Raw genomic sequence first — 23527 nt, 5'->3', positions numbered from 1 at the left:
CTGATAAATGGCTGACAAACCCCGGGCTGGAAAGAGCCCTCTTCCTCCTTAAACCTTTTGCTGGGGCTTCAGGGTTTCAGCAGCCTCTGCTCCTAGCAGCTGCGTCCCCTATTCCCACACAGGCCGCCATCGTCTCTGGGAGGCAGGAAACCTCCCTGTGACTTCCTCAGCACAGGCAGACCCTGCTGCCTGAAGAGGAAAGGGTGCAAACACAACCCTTTGCAGCACGCTCTGGGCCTGCAGCTCAGATCCCTCCTCCCTGCCCAGTTTGCTCTGGGCAGCAAATTGGCTTCCTCTCTTGTGCTCCCCAGGAGATTTCTTCCCTGCCAGGGATGACTTTGGAGACTGCCTGGGTAGCTGCCTGTCTCTCCAGGCTGAAGGCAGGGAGCGAGGGGGAAGGCACCCTCTGAAACGTCGGGGACCTCATCCGAGCGAGTTGTCTGACCACCCTCTGTCTCTCCTGCCTGGACCGTGGAGAGGGACAGACGTGGAGGGGGACAGTCCCCAGCATTGGTGACGACGTCCTGCTCTCAGACAGCAGTGAGGGATGGCCCTGACCACCCAACCTCACGCACGCCCCGGGGAGGTGGGACTCGGCAACACTCTCTCAGGGATCCTTCCTGAGATGGGCAGGGGGGCAGAGGGCTAACAGGGTGGGGGCACAAAACCAGCCCAGCACGTTGCCTCCCCCTTCCCTCCACGGGACCCCGGTGGCGCCAGGCCAGGAAGGGAGGGAGGGAGGATCGGGCTGAGCAAGGCTGGGAAGCGCCTGCTCTCCTCACCTTGCATTTGGAGAAGGTAGCCAAGGCAGACCCATGCCCTCTGGTGGCACGTGTCCAGGCAGTCGCTGGTCAGAGACCCCAGCAGTCCCACCAGGGAGCCGAACTGCTTGTAGGGACATCCTCTCTGCAGGGGACAGCAGCAGGAAAAAGGTTGCAGGCAGTCCCAGCGCCCGCTCGCCTCTACTGCCCAGCCTGCTCCCTGGGCAGCGACCAGGCAGAAGGGCTGCCCCATAATCCCAGGGGCCCCGAAAGCCAGCACCCAGCTGGGCAGGGCTCCTTTCCAGGGCCACGAATGGTGGGAATGGGGCACTAGGGCACGCGGAGGGTCCCTACTCACCGTGAGCTCACATCGCTCCTTGCAAGCGCCCAGCACGTGGGTGCAAACCCGCAGGGCTCTCTCCCGCTCCCATTCTTTGGCTGAGGTGAGCCAGCCCTTCAGGACCTGGGGCAGGGGGCATCTCTCTCGCAACAGGAATCTTTCTCTCCCCGAGATCCCTCTCCCTCTCCCTTCTTCTCTGGCCCCTTCCTGGCGCATCCCCCGCCCCACCAAGCACCGGCCCTGCAGCCTTCACCGCCTCGCGCTATGCAGCCGCCTCTGCCCTGTGTCAGGTCTTGCTTCCCTGCTGGCGTCTCCCTGCTCCGGCCTTCCCCCCAGGGCTGCTCTCGCCCAGCTCAGGGCTGGCTCTTGGCTTTCCCTCCACCAGGGCCCACTTCGCTGCCTGTCCTGAGGCTGCAGTGGCCAGGCACTCCTGACCCCCAGCCCCGGCCAGATGCACAGCCCCAGAGCAAGGAGCCAAAGCCCCATTTGTCTGGAGGAAAGGTATCCACCTCCTATCACCCACTAAGGTCTCGATTCTCTGCCCTGGCAACGCTTTCCCTGTTGCCCCGTGGCTACTCACGTGGAACACTTTGCAAAAGCAGGCAGAGGCCGCCTCAGCCTCCAGAAGGGTTTCTATGAGGTGGCCCAGATCTTCCATGCCTCTCCTGTGCAGAAGCTAAAAGCAGCAAAGGAGAGCTGAGGCTATGCATCATGGGGGCTGCCAGGGCGTGCTGAGGTGGGATCCTGACCCAGAGGTGGGCAGGCACTGGCCGGTGGGTACCTCCATGTTCACAGCTGCCCTCACACTCTTCCTTCCCTTTTTCATCTGCTCCTCGGAAGGATGGGACAAAACACTCTGGCAGCACACTGCCAGCAGGTTGCCATTTTCCTTCCCGCTCAGAGGCGGCCTCAGCTTGCTGGCCAGAGGAAGAAGGGAGACAAAACAGAAAGGGGATTTACTAGCCCTCTCCAGGGTGGTTTAAACCACAACTGAGTCCCTCCTAATCGAGGGCCCCAAATCCAACCCCCCCAGCCCATGCCAGCGAGCACTGCCTTCAGCTCCAGCAATTCCTACCTCCTCCCAGGCAGCAGGCAACCCCCCCACCCCCCCCAGGTTAAGGAACCCCTGGGGCTCCCTTCTTCTGGGAGACACCTGGAATGGGGAACACCCTCCCACTCCACAGCCCCAGCAGCTCCTGGCCCCATGCTCAAGCTGGGCTGGGGCACACTGGGAGTGCCCAGAGCCTGGGGAACAGACCTCACCTCAACTCCTCCAGGGCCTGAAACACTCCATACACCAGGGAGTCCCAGGGCTCCCTCTTTATCCAGTCCTGCAAGTCCCAGAGACAAGTGCAGAGTTGGCAGCGGGCAGGGACACGGGACAGCCCTCCCGCCGCCCCGGGGACAGGCTCTGCTGCCAGGCTTGGGCAGACGCTGCCCCATCTCCCCCACGGAACCCCAAAGGCACAAAGGCACTGCAGGAGGGACCCTGCTCCTCAGCCACAGCCACCCAGTACCAGCACCCAAGGGCCCCACCAGCTGCGGACACAGCTCCAGGAGCTCGCGTGAAGCCGAGAGGCCATCATGCCTCTGGGGAAACCAGGCTGACGGCACAGCCCAAAACTCCCCCGTGTGACAGCTCCAGCTACGGACACTCACCAGCAGGGTCCGCATCGCCTCCTGCTTTAAGGAGAGCTCAAAGCTGCCGCAGTCGCCCACAGCCTGGATGGCACAACTGACCTCGGTGATGCTCTGCACCAGGGCGAGCTTGAGCTGCAAGTCCTGAGGCCAAAGAGAGCAAAGCACCCCTTGAACTCTTTGAAGGGCTGAGAGGTGGAAGAGGAGCACGGGCAGGGAGAAGCCACAGAGGGCTTGCATCTGGACACTGAGGACAAACCCCTCCTTGGGAGGTCTTTAGGAAGAGACCGCCCATCTCGGTACACCCCAGCCCCGAGGGGCCGGAGCTGGGGCACCCGGGCATCCCCACCCTACGCGCCCTGTGCTCCTACCCTCTCTTTATCTCTGGAGAGCCTCAGGATGTTGCCCATGATTTCTTTATCCACACAGGTGAGCAGCTGCTCCTTGGGGGCATGCAGCGCAATGCCGCTGTAGGTGCGCATGAGAGCAGCACGAATGGTCCGGGTTCGCTCCATCTTCTGCCGCCGCTGTACCTGTGTCGACAGAGATGCCCTGAGACATCAGCCCCGGGACTCCTGCGGCGGGCTCCTGCGGCAGGCCCTGCCCCGCACCCTCGCCAGCTCTTTGTTTCCCCCAGCACCTCCCAGCAGCTCCCCGAGCTGCGAGTGCTGGGGCTGGGAGTTGTTCCCACCCCGCAGCTTGAGTTCTCTCTCTCGGAGAGGGAGGAGGTGCAGCCAGCATCACACACGCTGCTGGCTGTTATACCACTGACTCGAGAGGCCGGGGAGCTGTCTGGAACCTTTCTGCGGACAGGTACCCGACATAGCCTGTCACGGTCCTGCTCAGAGCCGTGCAGCCTGTGCGGGTCAGTGGCGCAGATGAGCCCGGTCTGCTCACCTCCCCAGGCCAGGCTGCACTGCTCTCTCTGCAGGGCCCTGCCCTGCCCAGAAAGGCTTCCCCACAGCCCCCAGGTGGGGAGCAGAGCCAACGAGACCTCACCAGGCTCCTGCTCCCAGCCCTCAGCTTTGAGGAAGGGGCAGAGTGTCACACTGTGCCCACCCCCTTGTCACCAGCTCCTACTGAAGTTAAGTCAGGGCAATGTGCCTGCGAGCAAGCAAGCAAGCAAGCAACTGCTGCAGCTGCCCCAGCTGGGTGGCTCTGATCCACCAGGTGCCAAACCCCATCCTCTCCAGAGACACCTCAGGGGCCCCAAGGCCAGGATGTCCCCTCTGAAACACAGGTCTCGGGTAGCTCTTCCAAGAAGGTTAATCTCAAGGCAGCTGCCACAGGGTGGCTGCTGCAGGTGTAGAAGTGGAAAGAAGGCCAAAAAAGGAAAGCCAACCAGCAAGCCCCTCGTTCCTTTACCTCCCAGCCCGTGGAAGCCTGGCGGGACCAGTCTCTGGTGAAAGCGGCAGAGAACATAGTCACCGTGCCCAAGACCAGGTGGAAGTGGCTCTCGGCAGCGTGGGACACAACAGAAATCATTCCCTGCAACCACGGAGAAACGGGGAGTCGGTTCCAGTCCAGGCATTCAGCCGTGGCCAGCGACCGTGGCCGGGCAGGACGTTGCAGCAAGCCGGAAACAGCAGCAACGGGGAAAGGAAGGAGGTCTGGAGCTGGGCCAGGAGCAGCCCTCCCTCTCCCCCAGGAAAATCCAGGGGCTGCTCAGGACAGGAGCATCACCTCACCTTGGCCTCAGACAGCTCCACAGGGTTTGTCTCCTGGAGGAACCTCAGCACCTGCCCTTGGACTTGTCTGAGGTCCTGACAAGCTGCCAGCACCGTCCCAAGAGCCTTGTACAGGAAAAGCTGAAAGAGAAGAAGCCGAGCCCGAGATGCAGTCATGGCCCGACCCGTCAGGAGAGGGCTGGCCCCAGATGGACCCCACCACCTCCGGGAGCAGGCAGAGCCGGCCACGATGCCAGGCTGTGGCCAGCCGCTGGGGCAGCCCAGGGGAAACGCCTTTTGGGGACGAGGGAAAGGAAAGCAGTGAAATCTGCCTGCGTGGGCAGAGCACCAGCGCCAGCTCCAGCCCCAGTGCCGGGCAGGACACACACCTCCTCCCAGGAGCCGGCAGCAGAGCTGCCCAGCCGCTGGCTCAGCTCCTGGCTCAGGCCTACGGTCCAGGCCTTGTCCTCCACGGGCTCCAGCGACGCTCGCAGAAACTGGTGTGAACGGGAAAGGAAGCGAGTGTTCCCCAGACCTTGGCCAGGGCCCTTTCCATGCTCACGTGTCCCGGGATGCTGCGGGGGAGAGCTGCCGGGAACGGCAGTCTCCTCCCTCACCCCACCCAAGCCTCTTTTCACCAGCTTCCCTCTTCTCCTAACGCCTCATGTGAGACCCCCCGGCAGGCCGGACTTAGAGGAGGAGGCAGCGCTAAGGCGCGTGCCACAGCGTTAGAGGGCATTAGCCATCAGCCGTGGCACGTGTGCAGGCAGCAGCTCCTCTTGAGTGGGCAGGCACCTACTGCCGGGGGAGGCGCAGGGTGCTCAGGAGGTGCCCCCACCTCCTGGTGCCTACACAAGCAGCCCCGAGCTTCCTCCCACAACTTTGCTGCCTCTTCTCCCCCCTCGATTTGTGACACCCCCCGCAAGGATGCTATACCTTAAGCACACGGCGCTCCCACTCTGCAGAGGCCAGGGAGCTCTCAGTTCTGCCTAGGAAGCAAGAGGAAGCAAAAGCTCTCGCAGCTATTTAAGCTCACACCAAAGACGAGTCTGGCGCTCTCCTCTGCAGTCCGACCTCCCAAAAGTCCCAGGCCATCAGGCTAGAGAGGGCCTACGCGAAAGCCCTTGCGAGGCCAAAGACACAGGAGGGATCCCAGGGGCGGTCGTCAGAGGCATTGACTCAATCTGGGGAAGGACGCACTGGCCGCAGCAGATTCCCACTGAGCGACTGCAGCTCCCACAACAACTCCAACCACCCAGTCCCAACACACATTTTCTCCCGAACCACCCATTGCCTTTTGCCCATTTCCAGCCCTTCTCCCAGGCTACTGCCGAGGACAGCTGCTGCAAACCTCGCCTGGCCTGGGGACTTGGTCCTCCAAAGCCGAGGGCTGCACCCCCTCCAGAAGCACCAGTCACGTCCCTCTCCCAGACACCATCCTTGGGTGATGCCAACACCTGCCCTCCGAGGGGACATCAACGGCCCCCTCCATCCCCTGGGCTGAACTGATGCCAGGGGACAGCTGCCCCCAGCCTCAGCACCGGCTCCCTGGAAGGGGAAAGGCAGCAGAGCAAGTGCTGGGGAACTGGGGACAATTGCCCTCCGTCGCGCCAGGCAGCTGCGTTTTCCTGCCCCCCTCCCTCCCCTCCAGCCTCTCCCTCCCCACCCGCACTTTACCTTCCAGGTACTGCAGCAGGAGGGGGATCTCGGTCGCCCACGCCGCCCCCAAGCCTCTGTGGATCCTGCCGTGGAGGGCCTGCAGCAGCTGCAAGGCAGCGACTGCGCGTTCGCGGCTCGGGTAAGGAGCTGCCGCCACCACCTAGAGGAGGGCAGGAGAGAAGGGTCGCTCCTGCCGCCAGAGCCACAGCTTCTCCCAGGAGGGAGCTCGGGAGGGAGCTCGGTGCCGCTTGGCTGGCAGCAGGCAGCCGACGGCTTCACCCAGGGTGCTGCCAGCCCTGAGAACGGAGTGGGATCCCTGATGGGCTCGGGCATGCTGCCTCCTCCTTGGGGGCTCCCGGCGCTGGCCTCAACAGCATCTCTACCCCGGGATCTCCCACCACCCCTGGCCAGAAAAGCTCTTTCCCCAGGGCCCCGCTACTCACCAGCAGTCGAGCCAGCAGGGCCTGGGGAGCCGGCAGCCGGGCTGTGGGGAGGCAGAAAGGCTGGGTGAGCCGACGAGCCTCACGCCTCCGATAGCCCCACACAGGGCTGAGGGCTGAGAGCAGCTGCGCTGCAATAGCGCTGGCTGGGGGGCTCCCCAGGGCTGCCCAGCAGGAGATGAAGGCAGCTCCAGCACGGCCAGGAGCGAGCCCCGGCTCACCAGGAGAGCGCTGCGAGCAGGAGAGCCAGGCCTCTGCGCCGGGCAAGGGGCCACGCAGGGCAGAGCCCCTCGTGCCCAGCAGCAGAGCCTGTCTCTGCCCTTTGCTTTTCCTGGGCTCCTGCTCAGGGCTGGTGGGGCGCAGGGAGACGCGGGCTGGCCTGACCCCTGGCCAAACCCAGCAGCAGCACTCGCTGGGGCTCCTACCTTGCTCCTGGGAGTCCATGGCATCCGGCTCCTCCTCCTCCTCCTCGCACCCCGCTCTCTCCCGTCTCTCAACCAGGGCTCGGAGGCAGCGGGAGAGCGGGATCAGCATGCCGCTGTACTGGGCTGGCACCACGTACTGCAGCAGCCTCGGCCACAGGAGCTGCAGAGAAGAACCGGGCAATTCGCCACACTGGCATTTCCGCTCAGCGCGAAGACGAAAAGGACGGTCTGCATTTCACTGAGCCTGGTGCGCTTCAGCGCAGGAGGGGACAGGTTCAGGGCATGGGGGAGCACACGGAAAAATGTCCTGAAGGCAAGAAGCGGCCACAGCAGCAGGACAGAGGGCAACTTACTTTGGTCATCCCTCTCAGAGTGACGTCCAGTGAGCCCACGATGTCCAGGCACAGGGCTCGAATTGCTCCATCCTCTGGGTTTTCCCAGGCAAAAAGGCCTCCTGCCACCTGTAAGACAGAGTTGGCAAACCCCCAATTACCTTCAGCTCCCAACTGATGAGGCTCAGGCACCCCTCACCAGTGCTCTTCTTGCTCCTGTGCCTGCCCCCCTCCCGATGGCCAGACGGACCCAGCTCGAGGACCGGGTCCCAGACCCTGGGAAGGACTGGGAAGCCTGGGAGCAGACAGTGCCGCTGCTTGCCGACTCGGTCCCCTGGGGCCCAAATGCTGCTGTCGTGCCACCAAAGCAGAGGTGAGGAACGTGCCCTTCAGCAAGGCTGTGCTCAGTGCCAGCCCTGGAGGCAGCACACCCAGCCCGACAGATGTGGAGGAGCACCCAGAAGCCCTTTCCTTTGCCCTGCTCCCAAAGCAGAGCCTCCCCGAGCCTCAGAGTGACGCACATGGATCTCCCAGCTAGAGGGAAGGTGCGGCCAGAGGGAATGTCCTCGGCGAGTCAGCGGGAGGCTCGGCCATCCCCAGCTTTCACCTCCTGGGCACCCAGCTGAATGCTGGGAAACGCTCACCACAGGGACTGCCAAACGGCCCGTCCCCTTGCCAGAAGGGATGTGGGCCCCCAGACTGTTACTGGATGGGCAGGGTGTGCTTTGGAGGGCCAGAGCACGAGAACACCACAGAAAGCTCCTCTAGCCAGGCCCACCTGTCCGCACTGGCTGTGTTTTGCTCACCGTCCATCAGCATTTAAGGACGGAAGACGTCCTGCCCCTACAAGACGCTCCCTTTGCAAGGCGGCTTTGCCGAAGGCGCCCGTGGGCACAGCTCGGCACCACAGTGCCGGGTGGCATGCCGAGGTGTAAACCCACATCATCCACTGACATCTCCACCAACATCGGCACAGACACCCACGAGGAACGGCCATTCGGAAGCGGCTCTGACGGCAGTGCCAGCGCCGATGGCTCTGCAGCATGGAGCTCTCCAAGGCCAAGGCCGCCGGCAGGAGCCCTCAGCACGGTCCAGGCACTGGTCAAAACAACCAGCCCTGGGTGTCCTGCTCTGCCCTTACCAGTGTGCCCGAGGTCCGGCTGAACTCGCTGAAGATGTGCCCCACCACATCCCATGGCCAGCAGCTCTGGGATCCGGAGCTGAGCAGCTCCCTGCTGAACTCCAGAACTGCCCTCCGCACCTGCCAGGGGAGAGTGTGGTTATGACCCTCCTGTTCAAAACCCAAAGAGTTTGCGCCTTTGTGGCTCGCAGAGAGGTGGCAAGGCCACGGCAGAAGCTTTCGCTCCTGGCGTCAGGGCTGGGCTTCAGCACCAGGCTGGACGGGCATTTGCCCCGCAGAGCCCAGAGACCTCCCCGCTCTGCCCTGCCAGCTCTCCCCAGGGAGGAGCCATCAGCCACCACCTGGGCAACGCGCCAGCACTTCCCCAGGCCCTCTGGCTCTGTCCCAAGGGAAAGGGTTTCTCTGCCTCCCCTGGTGGCACCCTCTCTTCCCAAACCAGTTCACCTGGGCACTGGGGTCACTGCACAAGGCGCGCATGGCCTCCACCAGCTGGGGCAGCTTCTCTCTCACCGCAGGTGCTGGAAGAGATACGGAGAGGTGTGCATTGAGGCAGAGCCCCAGTGGCAGAAGGGATCCCCTGAAGCTTCCAATGGGACAGAAGAGCGGGGCCTGACTGGCTTCACGGGAAGCAGCGGCGTAGTCGGAGCAACCCCACTTCCAGAGGCTATTTTACAGGGACCGAAGGCTATGGCAACAGAGAGAACAAGAGAAACAGCACGGGTACGAGCAGCTCCTGTGCAAAGCAGCCCACCTGCCCGCCCACCAGCCTGCCTGTGTTACACGCCCGTGGAGCGCCGTCCCTGGTGTGCCGGCATTTCTAACTGCCGGGGGAGAGCCCTGCTGCGGGGCGTCAGCTCGGCTGGGGGACCCGCTCTTCGCAGCTCCCTTTGGGTGCAGGTGCACCACTTTCGGCCCGTTCCTGCTGTCAGCCCAGCAGCCCCAACCCCTGCCTTGCGTCCCTGGTCTGTGGCACTGACCGTCAGCGCGGGCCAGCGCTCCCAGCAGGCCCAGGGCTGCCACGCGACCGGCCTCACTCCCACCGCTCAGCTGGGAGTGCAGAAACATGCCTGTCTCCTCGGGGCGCATTCGTGCTGCGGGGAAGAAATCGCATTCTGCATCAGCAGGCAGCTGTCCCCAACAGCCAAGGACAGGGAGAGAGCTGCCACGGCACGGCGGGCCATCGCCCAGTCTCCTCTCCTTACCCTGCAGCATGATGCAGCGGGACAGCACTGCCTTCTGGGCCGGGCCAGCCTCCTCGGTCACATCAGGGAGCTGTGGGAGCAAGATCCATTTTAGAGAAAGCGGCATCAGTGCTGAGAGGGACCGAAAAGTAATGGCGCTCTCCGTTCTCCTCTCCCTGGGCACTCTGGGCATGGGACCCACAGCCGAAACCCAGCCCACCCCACGGTGGCCCCGGGCACACACAGAGGTTTGCGGCAGCCCAGGCTGCCCAGGAGCTGAGGCTGAGCAGCGCTGAAAGGCTGCCCTCAGGGTGCTGGCGCTCCAGAGTCCTCCTGCGACTTGGCCGAGAGGGAAATGGCTGTGGGAACCGGGCTGCCGCTCAGGCCCGTTCCAAACAGCCAGGATCAGGCCTCCTGCAGCCTTAAGATGGCACCTGGATCGAAGTCCTGGCATGCTCCAGGCCTGCAGGAAGGTCCCAGTGGAGGAACGCCCTGCTCTGCCCTGCCAGCCGGCAGGTCCTTCCCTTCCGTGGCAATCATGGGTGCAGGCCCCAGGCTTGCGGCAGGGCGCAGGGCTCCCCTTACCTGGCGGCGCACAGCGGTGCTGATGGCAAGAGCCGTGCCCTGCGGCATTGGGGTCTGAACTCCCTCCAGGATCTCCAGGACATAGCTGAGGCTCTACAAGAGAACGGGGGGGAAGAGGAGGCTCAAGCCACCTAAAGGCACTTGGGAATGGAGAAACCCAGCACGTCTGGGATAAGGGGAGCCCCTAACATCAGCTCCCAGGGAAAAGCCTGACGAGCAGAGCAGCATCAAGAGGGTCTCTTTCCTCGGAACGGAGCCCGGGCTTGACAACTCAGTTTCCCACTCATCAGACCTCGCCAGTCGCCGCATGGGACTGGACATGGCCCTGGGCATTCGGGCAAAGCTCTTCCTGCACACAGAGCCCCAGGGAGCTGGCAGTGCCTCCCTTCCTGAGCAGATGAGCCCCAGGGACTCTTGCCTCCCTCCCGCCCTGCCCCGGGTTTCTCCTTTTCTGCCCAAAGAGCCCAGGAAACCTCAGGCCTCCTCTGCTCTTCCTGTTCCTTCTCTAAGGGCTTCCCAGCTCCTCCTGGCACCCCACAGCTCCCCAGTGCCTCTTAGCACTCGCGCAGACCCACCCCAGCAGCCACGCCAGGCCCTGCGCAACATCTCACCTCGGTGAGCCGGGAGTTGTCTCGGACCTCCTGGTATTGCTGCAGGAGCCAGAGGAGCTGCTCCCAGGTCTGCTCTCGGTGCTGCTCCTCATGCAGAAGGACCCCCAGCATGGCAGCCACTGCCCCGAGGACAGCCTGCTTGTCCTGAAGAGGGAAGGGAGAGGCTCCGCTTGGAGGGCTGAAGGTCTGCCTAGTGCTCAGCATCCCCTGAACACCGGTCTGCCCTTCCCACTGGGAGGGGTTTCCCTTTCCCTTCTGCCCTGCAGAAGAAGGGCTCGCTCCAGAGGAGAGAGAGCACTTCCCCACCCTGCTACCCCAGCCCTCCCTGCAGAAAGGCCCCAAGGCTCGGCTGCTTCCCGTCGGGAAGCCCCCTTCCCCTCGGCCCTCTGCTCGCACCCCACTGGGCACAGACGGACCCAGCGCCATGGACATCCCTGCTGCAGCCCCGGGCGTGGAAAGCAGCACTTCTCACCTCTTCCTCCTTGCAGTCCAGCCAATTTGCCACCACATAGCGGAAGACCGGGTAAATGGCTTCACAGAACTGTGCTACCCCCTTGCGAGGGAAGGGGCATTGCTCCCAGCTGCAGAGGTATGTACTGACTCCTTTCGACCATTGCTCCAGGACTGCACCAGGACAAAGGAAAAGGGAGCATGTGAGAGTCTGCAGCAGGGACGGTACCTTGCGTTCACGCCCAAGCCTGCTTTAAGGACGGTCCCAGGCTCAGCAGGGCTTCCCTGGATCTGGATCTGGATCCAAGGGCAATCTGTGCTCTTGAGGTGCCTGGGTTCAAACACCCCACCGTTTCTCTCCTCCTCACACCCATCGCACCTTCTCCTCCTCAACGGCCCCTTCCCCTCCAGCATTTCCAACTGCACACCCTTCCCTTCCCTTTTCCCTTCCCTTCCCTTTTCCCTTCCCTTTTCCCTTCCCTTCCCTCATACTCGCCCTTTCAGAGTAGGGAGTTTAATCCCAGAGGGAAGCGGGGGAACAGAAACCGTGGGAAGGGACCCAGGAGTTTCTCCGTGCAGCGCTGCCGCGTCCCGCCCACAGAAACCTCCTGGCCTTCCCCCGCTCCTCCTACACACTCGCTGCAGTTTGGGATTGCCCCGGGCTCACACCCACCACGTTCCCTCTGAGATCACATGGAGGCATCGAAGGCCGCCCCTGCCCCTAAGACCCCAGCCAAGGAGCCGACACTCACCACTGCAGATGGCATGCAGGACCTCGCCGCTCCCCACCTGGGTCAGCACGGTGCGCAGGGCGAGCAGCGTCATTCCCACAAAGGGGATGCACCGCAGGGCTGCAGAGGAGGCAGGGACAGAGGGACCGAGAGGGTCGGTGAGAGACACGGGAGACTGGGGTCCATCCCTGCCAGGGCTGGGGCTGCTGGGCCACGCAGGACGTGCCGGAGGGTGTGGGACGGGCTGCCTTCCCCGGGGGGAAGCCCTTTGGGGAAACGGGGAGGACGGTGGGGGGCCAAGACCCCGCGGGTTTGTCTCCAACAGGTTCCCACCCTTTGGGAACTGGGATCGGGCTGATAAGGCAGAGCTGCCAACTGGCCCTGGCGCGGAGCAAGGAGGCACGGCAACTCCGTAGCCCCCCAGTTCAACACAGGGCGTTTAGGGAGGGGGAGGATCCCTTCTCCTTGTTATCACAGATCTCTACCCAAGGCCCAGGGTGCCATACCATAGCTGCGGGCCATTTTGCCCAAGGTGAGGAGCACAATCTCATCAGGGACCTTCCTCATGGCCTTCAGGTGGCTCTGGAGCTCGGACATGACAAAGTGGAAGTGGGAGCGGGCCAGAGCTACCAGGACGTCACTAGCGGCCATCTTCACGTCACCTGTCACACCCTGCAAAAGCGTCACAGGTTAAACACTCCGGAGAAAAAGGCTGAGGCACTAGGGCAGGCTGAATGACCCCATCTCCTCTGCAAGACCCCTCGGGACAGCTGTGCTCGGGGCCGAGCGGCTGCTGCCTCTTGTACCCTGGGATAGGCGAGCAGTTCCCTGGCGAGATGAGGGAGGCTTTGCCCCAGAACAGCCCTGTGCTGCTGCCCCCTCTCCCTCTCCATGCAGATGCCAGGATCAAACTGCCACAGACTCAGGACCCCCCTGGGACCTCTCCGTGGGGCTGGTGGGTTGCCACGGCCCTTCCTCAAAGCAGGACAAACAGTGTTGAGCTTGAACCCAGCTGTCGCTCAGTTAGAAACAGCCCCGAGTCCGCTTCTCTGCACAGTTCCCTGCCTCCCTGTGGAGTGACTGCTAGAAGCGACTTATCAGTATGTTCCCCGCACCCCCTTGAGGGAAGGCAAAACCTCCAGGGTGGAATGCAGTGGACACGCAAGGAATTGGTTCCCTAATAATTCTCTGTGCAATGTAACCTGCAACCTTAGATGTTAGCAACACCAAGGCAGTTTGGTGTGCTGACCCTAAGAGAAGTAACACGGAGGGTGGAGTGGAGCGGAGACGCCACGGCCAGTCTCTGTGATGTTATCGCAGGGATAGGGAACTGGAACGATAGGAAGGGTAGGTCCCTGCATTGAATCCACGGAAGCAAGGAGGTAAAATCATGGGGGTTCTGTCGATCTACTGCCCTACTTCTGATTTATCTCCTAAGTGCCCTGTCCTGGGGTACTGACACGCAACATCACGTCCTCTGGGTGAACTTTGCTCATTAGAATACCAAAACACACCTCCATCCCAAAAGCTACCTGCCTCCAAAGTGCAACCACCCCTCACTGAGCCTGCGCTCTGAATTTTTTTCTAGCATGTCCTTTTAAAAGCAAAGCCAGAGAACTTAATACCAATCAAAGTAAAGGCATGCATGACTTGAGTCACTCGAGCTCCACCTAAATAGGAAAATAGTGTAAAAAGGCCCAAAGAAAGGGTGACTATTAGGGAAGATACCGTCGTGGACAAGTTGGGAGGACATCACTGCCTTCTGGGGTCAGTCGACAGGCTGAACCTCTCTTCCCCCCAGAGGGACACCTCTTGGGTGAGATTCGAACACTCGGCTGTACCGAGTGCTTTCCCGGGAAACTTAGAATTCTTTAGAGCTCTTTTCCTTCCATAATTTAATGCGCTTGTAGTCGACTGTATTATTATTTGCACGTGCCTTGCAGACAGTGTATTTATCATCGGCAATCCAAAAGAACCTGTACTCCTGTTGCTTTAATAAACTGTACTATTCATTAAAATCTAGCCGTGATAGTTCATTGAACGCAACCAAGCTCCTTAAGTCTGGCTGTGATAGTTCATTGAACGCCACTAAACTGAAAGTACAGTGCGCTATTTGTGCGTCCGTAATCGTGTTAGTTCAACATATTGAACGCGACCGGACTTACAGTGCTGAATTGGGCATCACCCAGAATCTAAGCCTAGCCGCCCCCAGCCCCTCGGACATCTAAAGACAAGCTGGAACGCAAGGGGGGTTATTTTCTGCCCAAAGTCTTTACCCTTTAACACAACACTCCCCTCTCCAAATTCCCTGTCACGACGAGTCCCCAGAGCCTCTCCCTTAGGACCTCTGCTGGGTCTGAACAACCGAGGAACATCTCTGCGCCACTCTGTATTTCCCCCAAAACCAGGGGCAGAGGCAGGCTGCTTGGGTGGCCTTGAAAGAGAACAAGCTCACCTGGGCTGCTCGCATGTCACTCAACGCCTCTGCTATCAGGCGGTTCACAACGCCACTCGTCAAACAGCCGTCGTCTCCCCACAAGACGCTCTCCAGCTCCCGGTACGTCTCCACTCGGTCACCCTGGGGACGGACCACAAAGGGGAGTGATGGGACTTGCTTTGCCCTTGTTCCCAGGGAGCCACGACAGAGACCTGCTGCCCCCCAAATCATCTGCGTGACACGGGCACGAGGGACGAGTTGCAGGCATCGGTCAGGACAGCCACGGGGAACAGCAGGATCTTCCGCGGTGCCTCTGACACGAGCAGAGAGTCAGACAGGGAGATCGACTCCACCGGGGCAAAAGGCCACATGGGAGCCTGGGCGGTCACTCCTGAAAACGGGGGATGGCGGAGGTCAGGGGGAAAGTGCCGGGCAAGGAAGGGTGTGACTGTTCACTCAACTCCTGCCTAGATTTTGGCTAACCCAGCTCCTGCTAAGGCCTGGTGTATGCTGGGAGCAGCACCATTAGGTCAAAGCGAGAGCACCGCGTAGGCAGGACGCGTGGCCAGAGAGAGCTAAAGGGCCATGATGCAGCCGTTACCAGCTGCGGATGGCTGTCTCCGGCAGCCATTACCTTTTGTCTGGCAGTTTCCTCAGAATCCACTAACGTAAGGAAATGGTATAGACCCAGCCTCCAAGCTGGAGGGTATAAAACATCAGCTTACTCAAAAAGCTTTTGAAGCAGATCCAACAGCAGCTGAACTGCTGAGGCTTTCATGCTTCCTGGTGCGACACAGGGGACGCCCACACCGTGATGGAGGAGGAAGGGTGAGCGCTCTCTCGGTTGGCTCATAGGTTCATAGCAAAAAAATTCTTTTTTTTGCTCATAGGTGCATGATATTAAGAGTTACAGATTATAAGTTATGAAACCTTATGACTTGACTGGTGAAGGAGTGAATTCAGGTGATAGACGAGTCTGGGAGAAGGGAATTGAGCCCCTGTCATGTTTTTTCATTGTATTTCTTACTGAGCTCATGAAATAAAGTTGAAATCACAGCGTATGTTGTCCTGTACATTTGAGAGATCCAAATGGACCGTGGCAAAGGGGAAGGCATGGGAACGAGACCATGCCCCGAGGAGGGGAAGCCATGAGCACCCTGCGCCTTGGGGCCCAGTGTTGCTCCTCGCACGGGCAGGAGCCCCAGCACTGGGAGCTCCCGGGGAAAGGAGTGGGGAGCAATGGCATTAGTCCAGCTTGAGCAGCAGGATCGGCGCCTGGGGACAAAGCGCCTGCAGGAGGGCAGAGGTGCTGTCAGGTGAGACGCCCCTCTGCCACGGCACCCGGGGAAGCCAGGGGCATGGAGGGGAGCCCTCAACCCCCACCTCACCTCATGGTCTTGCAGTCGCTTTAGCAGAGAAGTCCCGACGGCCACAAAGGTAGTGACGGCCGCAGGGACAGTCCCCGTCACACCGCCTCTGTCCTCAGAACGCGCAGGTCTGGACTGGGAACGCACGCATGAGCAGAGAGCTGCAAGAAAAGAAAGAAATGGCTTTGCTGGCTGCAGGGCTTCGCGCCAGGGAGGGGTGAGGATCTTCCCAGACTGCCCCAGCACTACCAGCCTGTGCTGGGCTGTACTGGCAAGAGGGAAGTCAGTGGGATGAGGGGAGGGAGTCTTCCCCTCACCGCGGCAGTGGGAAGACCACCCTGGGGGACTGGGCCCATCCTGGGCTCCTCAGTGACAGAACGGCAGCGATGCGCTGGAGTGAGTCCAGCGCAGGGGCCCTGAGCTGGCCAGGGGACGGACACGGGCTCCGCAAGGAGAGGCCGGCAGGGCTGGGGCTGGGCAGCCCTGACAAGAGCCGGCCAGCCCAAGTCACCTCTGAGCGGTCCCCAGCTGCCTCACGGAGGGCAGGGAGAGGATGGATCCAGGACCCTCTGGGACGTGCCTGGCAGCAGGATGAGAGGTGATGGGACGCAGCCCCCAGCACCCGGCTGGGACAGACACTGCCTCCAGCACGTATCAGACCCCAGCCTCCCACCAGCCCCTCACCTCTGAGCGCTCTCATCCTCCGCATGGGCAGCAGGATCCCACGGATCGACACGCTGCTCCTCCAGGCAAAAGCCATGAGCAACTGGGGCAGCACCAGCCCCAGGAGGAAGATGTAGAGCCCAACCACTGTGACCTCACAGAGGGCTCCGGTGACATGGGGACATGTGCTGGGGACGCAGCAGCACCCTGGGGACCCCCCAGGCCCAGAAATGCAGGATTTTCCATCCCTTGAATTTGCTCATGGTCCTCAAACAGTTTTAGCAAAGACTTGCTCCAGACAGCCCTTCCCAGCTCTGTCCCTGGGAAGACTGGGACTTCTTTTCTCTCTCAGAAGAGAAGACTTTTCCTTCGGCAGGGGACTGATACGGGTGGGGTGTCCCAGGCCCTTGTGCCTGAAGGCAGGAGTCTGGAGAAGAACAAGCAGCAGTGGATGGGGATCAAGTCAGGTGAAAGGCAGAACATTAAAGCAATTAAGTTTACTAAGAGTAAAGAAATGAGTCTTAGGACCATCAAGAAGGAGAAATGTTTGTAGAGCACGCAGATGGAGTAGTGCTCACAGAAAAAAAGTACTATTTGCGAATAAAACAGGATAAGAGAAGGAGAAAAGTACACAAGCAAAGGGGTCTGGAACCAAGTAAGTTGCAGAGAACCAGCTTCTTGGGCTTTATACACTTGTGTTAGACCTACCTCTTCCTGCCACATCTTATTAAAGAGAATATATTTATTTTGCTTTTCCGTTCAGCATTTGTTGTTGATTTTCTTTTCTTGTTACAGACAAACCATTGTATATTTTGCTAATGAAATATATTTCAAGTTGTATAGTTGAATCCCAGCCTATTAATCAACAATGTAGAAAGCTATCTTTTGACTGCCAAATAGAGCACAAACTGCTCGAAGTGTTTTATTTTAATGCTCTATAAGTAGTGGCTAATACTTCAGCTATATAAAATGAGCTATTGATATTTCAGTGCATTCCTATTTGGAGTGCAGAAAGCTTCGGATTTTTTCATTTGTATGTAATTAGGCTCTAAATTTTAATTATTTGCTCTACAAAGAAGGTAGAGAGTAGAGATACAAACATAAACTTTCTCCTGTATCCTTGTCATTTAATTACCATCATTTCACAGTCTAAAATACAAAGCTTTTCTCAACCACCTAATGAATGAGGTTCTTGTGTAATTGAAGGCAGGGATATGACTGAAGAGCAGTAACTTCTGTGTCATTTAAAAATATTAGTGGAAAACAAAGTATGTGAGCTTTACGGAATAGGCAACACTAGTGAGCAGTATATTTAGAATATCTTTCCTCTCAGGACCAGGAAAAACAAAAAAAATGTTTTTACTCAGTAGATATGACATATGCTTATATCTGTAACACTTACTTGTTCACCCTACTGAATAAAGCTGTAAAAGTGCTTTTCTAGGTTTTCAAAGTTTTTGAAGTGCTTAATTCCAGCACCGGTAGAAGAGAGTAAAAAAGATTCCATCCTTCTTTGTGCACTATGATTTTGATTGATCACTTGCCAGTAAATTAACACTATACAAACCAGTGGACAGTAAAGGAATTGCATACATGGCGTTGAATGTACACTTTGAAAATGGTATTTTTCTTCTCCCCAACATTCTGAATGCTAATATATAGAAAATAAAATCTTAGCCTAAAGCTCCAGCCTCAGGCTGTGTCTTCAGAGACAATGATTACAATCTCTCTGTAAACTGAAAAATTTCAAATACAATTTTGAAGAAGAACAGAGAGACAGGAGAAGCTCAGTTTAAAGCTTCAAAGAATTTCTTGTTCAGTTAACTTACTTTTAACATATTTATTACTTTGGGGAGGAATTCATCTGCTGGATTTCAAATTTTCAAGCAGGATTTCCTACCTTTCTACATGATTTCCATTTTTTTCTCTCTACTAAGGGATTAAAACAAACCACTGCGGGGGTTTTTCCAATGGATTTTAGACTTAACTTTATTGCAAACAAATGTTACCAGTTATCCTCTCTATCCAGCTGGTTGGTTTTCTTCTTCTAGATTCCTAATATGCAGTCTCACAAACAAAAAAACCAAGATCCTTACTTGCTCCGCCCTAACTCTTACTATATGCTGCTGGTGCATCTGAATGAAAATATTTCACTGTATGAAAAACATATTTTTGACAAGCCAACAGCAATTTTTAAAAAAATTATAAATTCTCAGAATAGTAATTTATCCCACAGTTTGGATTTAAAAAATTGAAAAAGATCTCATCTGATGAGGTATTCATTTTAAGCTCACAACTCATGTATCAAATCAGTTTTCATAAATCTGAAAAAAAAAATAAAAATCATCTCTTTGCTGAAAAAAAAATGATAGACTTCAGCTAAAAGAGTTTTTCAGAAAGTCATGTGTGTCTGTAAAGAGATGCTTACAATAAAAGTGCCTCTTAGCTACAGTGGTCTTGTGTACTTAAGCACATCTCCTTTGATTTGCAGCCAATATCCTGATATCAAACCAATTGTCCTTCTATGTTTTTCTTCTACTAAACTGTTGTTTGTTTTTTTTGATGACTGTAAGTAGTAGTGCACGTGACAGAGCTGATAAGGAATCCAAATTTCTGCCAGCCTGTGTCTACATCCTGTTTAAATAACCCCCTGTTAACTCCTATGGAAGCTGACGCAGCTGCAAGGAAGATACTATATAGTTCATTATGCCTTAAAAGACCTCGTCTGACTTGATCAGCTCATCCTAGTAGTACTTCTGGTAGTACTTCTGAAAAATAGCTTTATGGATAAGGACTTCAAAGTCAAGTTCTCAGGAACGTTTTTATTTCAGGAACCTTAACAAAGCATCACAGCTACAGCAGTTTGCATGTTTCTGTTCTATCATTTCATTTTCCCATACTTGATGACTGACCACTTGAACAACCACAGTGCATTTAAAATTCATAAATGTATGTTAACATAATACTAGGGATGAAGTTCTTTTGCATGACATTGAGGGCAGAAGACAGGAGCAGAAAAGGGCTTCACAGTTACAAGAAGAACAAGATTTGGATTAGAAGCAACTCAAGCAGCCTGTTAACTCTTGAAGCACAATTTTTGTGAATTTCCCTTGTCATCACTTCAGAAACACTCTCTAAATTATGAGCACGTGCATGGTTTTGCATTCCCACTTTCTATTACCCATTGATATCAGAAGCTGAATTAAGTCTGACACTTTAACACTAATGGAAGGGATTACCCCATTGCATTTTGTCTAATCTTAATTTTCTTCTGTTTAACTTCAGAGTTAGCTATTCATTTTGCTTTGGTATTATTGTTTCTGGTTTTTGTTGTCTTGTTTACCACTTCCTTTAACTTTGAATTCCCCCTAGGGGTTGATTAGCAATGTGCAATTTAATGGGGAAAATGACTACTTCCTTGCCTTGCAAGATTTAGAAATGGCAATTATAAAAAGTTCCCATTCCAGCTTTTGCTCTGAAACCAAGTCTTTGAAACAAAACTCATACTGCCTATCTTCAGCAATATTGTTTTGTGAGCTCTTCAGCAAGCCATTTCTTATAAAATTCACAGTAAGGACGACATTTTTTGCTTTGTGTCCATACAGGGACACAAATTTGCTTTTCAACTCTCAAAAATTCCACATCTTTACAGATTTTAGACTAATTTCAGGCTGCCTGACTGCCACAGTTTGTGTGCTGCCTGATTTGTTACGTTTGCTGCCAAATCCCCTGTTCAACTACGCTTATACGTCCCAGTAGCATTCTTCATGAGGACACATTGCAGGAGACGAGAAACTTTATTCCTTGCATTACCTCAATTACACATGTCCATCCTTAGGTTCTTTACAATCATATAGTATCTGCAGATATACTGATGATCTGCGTACTGGTATATGCAATGTACATTGTTTCTTTTTATAGCATTAATGATACTCAGCTTATCAGATGGAGAACATTTTCCTACTATGATGACATTTTTTAGTGCATCATAATACTTGTGTGTATCTTCCCACTCTCTTCTAAATATCTCTATGTTTTTTGTTTGAATTTCCTGGTATTTTCACATTTCCTTGAGCTTGTTTGCAGTCATGGTTTGAGACTCTCGAGTTTTAAAAAAACATGAGATCTTGTAATATCTTTCAGGCTCTTGAACAGGAGCCGGATCTCAGGGAGCAGGAATGGATGGACTCTCCAAGGAGATGTGGAAGGTTCATCTGCAATAGTTTGGGAACTCCAATAGGACCCAAAGGGATACTGTAAGGATAGTAAGGATTCTAACATTGTATGTTCACTCTCGAGATCTCCATATGACCTAAATGGACCTAAATTTCAAAACAACTTCTACTATATGAAAATGTTAATACGAGAATGCTCTCAGGGAAGGATCTCCAGTCAGTGAATGTACTGTTGAGATAAAGAACACCATCTGGACTAAAGAGCAACCTGTGAGAGATACTAGGCCACTAGATAGTCTCAACTAACTAAACAGACAAGAGTAATGTCCTGTATGTATCACACAGCTACCACACTCAAAAAGCCCCACAGATAGACTGTATCACTTCCAGATAAATCCCTGATGCTTTTGAGATTGACACTGGTCTAGAGAAGGAAAAGAGTAAATAAAATGGGCTAGGGACTAATCTCTGGTTCGCAGGTTGGCAACACAGCAGTTTCTACTCACTTGCCAGAATTTTTTTTGTCCTCAAAATAGTACAGTAACATCTAAAGTGCCTATTGGGAACAGATCCTAGCATATGCTGTTGACTCAAGCCACTCCTGAGAACTGTCTGGGAGATTACTAGGTTGGAGCAGATCAAAACTATGCCAGAGTATGCTAGCAATAAAAACGCATGGATGACTTCTCAGCAGTGCTCGAGCCCTTGCCATTCACTGTTTCCCTCACTTGTAAATACACAAGCTAGGTGACCAAGACTAATGCACTGAAGTTGTCTTACTGAAAACAGCAGTACCAAAACTGTCACTGCTTTTCTAACATACAGCATGATTTCTGTATGCCTGCTATGATGCATGTGCTTATACAAGACTCAGCAGGACTCAGTTGCAGTATCGAAGTCAGACTGAGGAGTCTTTAGAAAAGTATTTCTTGGCACAAATTTCACCTCTTTTTGTATAAGCACTAGCTGGGGTCCCAATTTTCACATGTCAAGACAAGTGCTACTTTTCATATGAAGATTTAAGTCATACAGCCTTATGCAGATCTGGCAAGAAACTATAAATGTAAAGACACAAGAACTGATGAAGCTGAGGTTGACAGGGAACATCCTAGCTAGAATATTATCCAGGGAACTGCTGAAGCTGCCGATCTCTGTCATCTTTTCAAAGTCACATGTAGCACAAAAGAGGGCCTTCTTCAGAAATTAATGGCTCCATAGATAAAACAATGGATTAGATCAGTTTCTCAGGAACTCTTTAAGTTCTCTGTCCTCTGCTCTGATAGGTGTTGATTCAAGATCTCTCTGTACTCAGAAGCTCTACAGTTGGATATCCTGGCAGGAGCAGTGGGGGACAGCAGCCAGGCAGACCAACACCTACTCCTTGTTCTCTCCGTTAAGTCAATAAACCTGAAGGAGCATAAAAGTGACTCCTCTGAGAGCAAAACCAGAATGGGATGAAGGGGCCTGAGATTTTTAGAACTGGTCTCCCATATATCAGAACGATGTAGCAGGAAACACTTTCTTTTGATCCCAATTCACAGTTCCTTCATAGCCAGAAGAAATTTCATTACAGGAATTTTCAAACCACTAAACTGGCAAAAAGGCATACAAGCCTTTTTATTCCTTCTTCTCCTTTTATACTTGTTCCATAAAACCATTTCCCACTCTCCAGCTCACGATCTCTCTAAGCAGGAAAGTCCTATCTGCCACACACTTGTCATAACCTAGGTAGGATATGACAAAGTTTCAAATACATCAGTATTTATAAAATTAGAAATGTCAAACTGCAGAAAAGAAAAATAAAAAGGAAAAAAAGGGTGGTGGGGTAAAAATCAGTTTCTACCTTGACTGTTAGGCTCTTAAGCTGCCAGTATTTAACATTAATGTTTCTACTTCAGGCTCATGATTGCTACAGTTCTGCCATTTGTGGATATCAGTGTGAGATTATCTGCCTTTCACCAGCTCAGGCAATCCACTTCTTGATGGATATGATTTTATTTTACCTTTTAATGTTTAAAATGGTGAGAATCCAGCCCTCCAAGCTATCATTACGCTTCTCTTGATTTAAATACAAGAAGTTAGCTCCACTGGTACATTCATCCACAGGAACGTTAGCACTTCCAACTTCATAGACAACCATAAATTATTTCTGTCAACAGCAAATTACTAAACATAGTACAACACTCTATGAAAGACAAAAAGAATGCACACAATCAGCATTTCCCTTTATGACTATGAAAAGCTCTAACAGCAGATAAGCCTGAACTAAACATCAATCAAATCTGGACCCCAAACAGGGTACGGCTTATGATATGTCACACATCTGGACTCGACTATCGAAAGCAATCATGCACTTAGGAAATTTGAGGCTGTTATGCAGAGGTTTAACTAGAGTCTTGGCAACTCAATTTGGGACATGAAAGGTATTTGCACTACAGTACCAGGTGCAGTAAAGGAAACTGGTCTTGCAGTTCGATTCCAACACCGCGTCCGCAAACAAAACAAGGCAGCTACGTGTGAGGAACATGGATGGAAATCTCACCTGCCATCCTGAAGTTACGCTGTGGCATTTCGTCACTTCTTGTCACTTTCCTCGGGCTTGGTAAAGCCTTTGCAGAGTCTGAAGCAAAGGCCCATAGCTTCTTCCCGTTTGTAACAGTGGATGCCTGGGTTTCGGCAGGTTGGTTTGCTGTGGGGCACCACTTGTACCCTCGATTTGCCTTCACACATGCGTCCTTGTACTAAAAAAGGAAAATTGCCAGTCATGACGTTATACTATCCACAGGGCAATAGAGTGCACTGCTTGTAAGAGCATTTAATACAGCAAATAATCCTTAAATATCTTGATTTTTTTGACAGTTTAGTCACGTGCTTAGAGTCTGACCGCCAACACAATCTAACAAGAAGAACTATTAAGATAAGTA

General features: G+C 54.8%; 1 protein-coding gene across 1 annotated transcript; it reads right to left on the bottom strand.

Annotated features, from left to right (window-relative positions):
• Positions 1-1751: 1751 nt before the first annotated feature.
• Positions 1752-23217, bottom strand: LOC142027655 (maestro heat-like repeat-containing protein family member 2B). Its single transcript, XM_075021948.1, has 24 exons — positions 23146-23217; positions 16450-16855; positions 15787-15926; positions 14417-14539; positions 12468-12633; positions 11983-12081; positions 11253-11404; positions 10781-10924; positions 10170-10262; positions 9606-9675; positions 9381-9494; positions 8848-8921; positions 8404-8523; positions 7284-7391; positions 6404-7090; positions 6084-6225; positions 5343-5395; positions 4796-4903; positions 4428-4547; positions 4105-4227; positions 3111-3272; positions 2761-2883; positions 2365-2432; positions 1752-2018 (listed from the first exon to the last, which is right to left on the bottom strand). The coding sequence occupies exons 2-24, from the start codon at positions 16523-16525 to the stop codon at positions 1811-1813; spliced, it is 3273 nt and encodes a 1090-aa protein (XP_074878049.1). The 5' UTR covers positions 16526-16855; positions 23146-23217; the 3' UTR covers positions 1752-1810.
• Positions 23218-23527: the final 310 nt, after the last annotated feature.

Source organism: Buteo buteo, unplaced genomic scaffold (genome assembly GCF_964188355.1).
Source record: "Buteo buteo unplaced genomic scaffold, bButBut1.hap1.1 HAP1_SCAFFOLD_50, whole genome shotgun sequence".
Classification (NCBI taxonomy): domain Eukaryota; kingdom Metazoa; phylum Chordata; class Aves; order Accipitriformes; family Accipitridae; genus Buteo; species Buteo buteo.
Note: the sequence above shows the minus strand (reverse complement) of the source record. Positions and strands in the feature narration are given on the sequence as shown.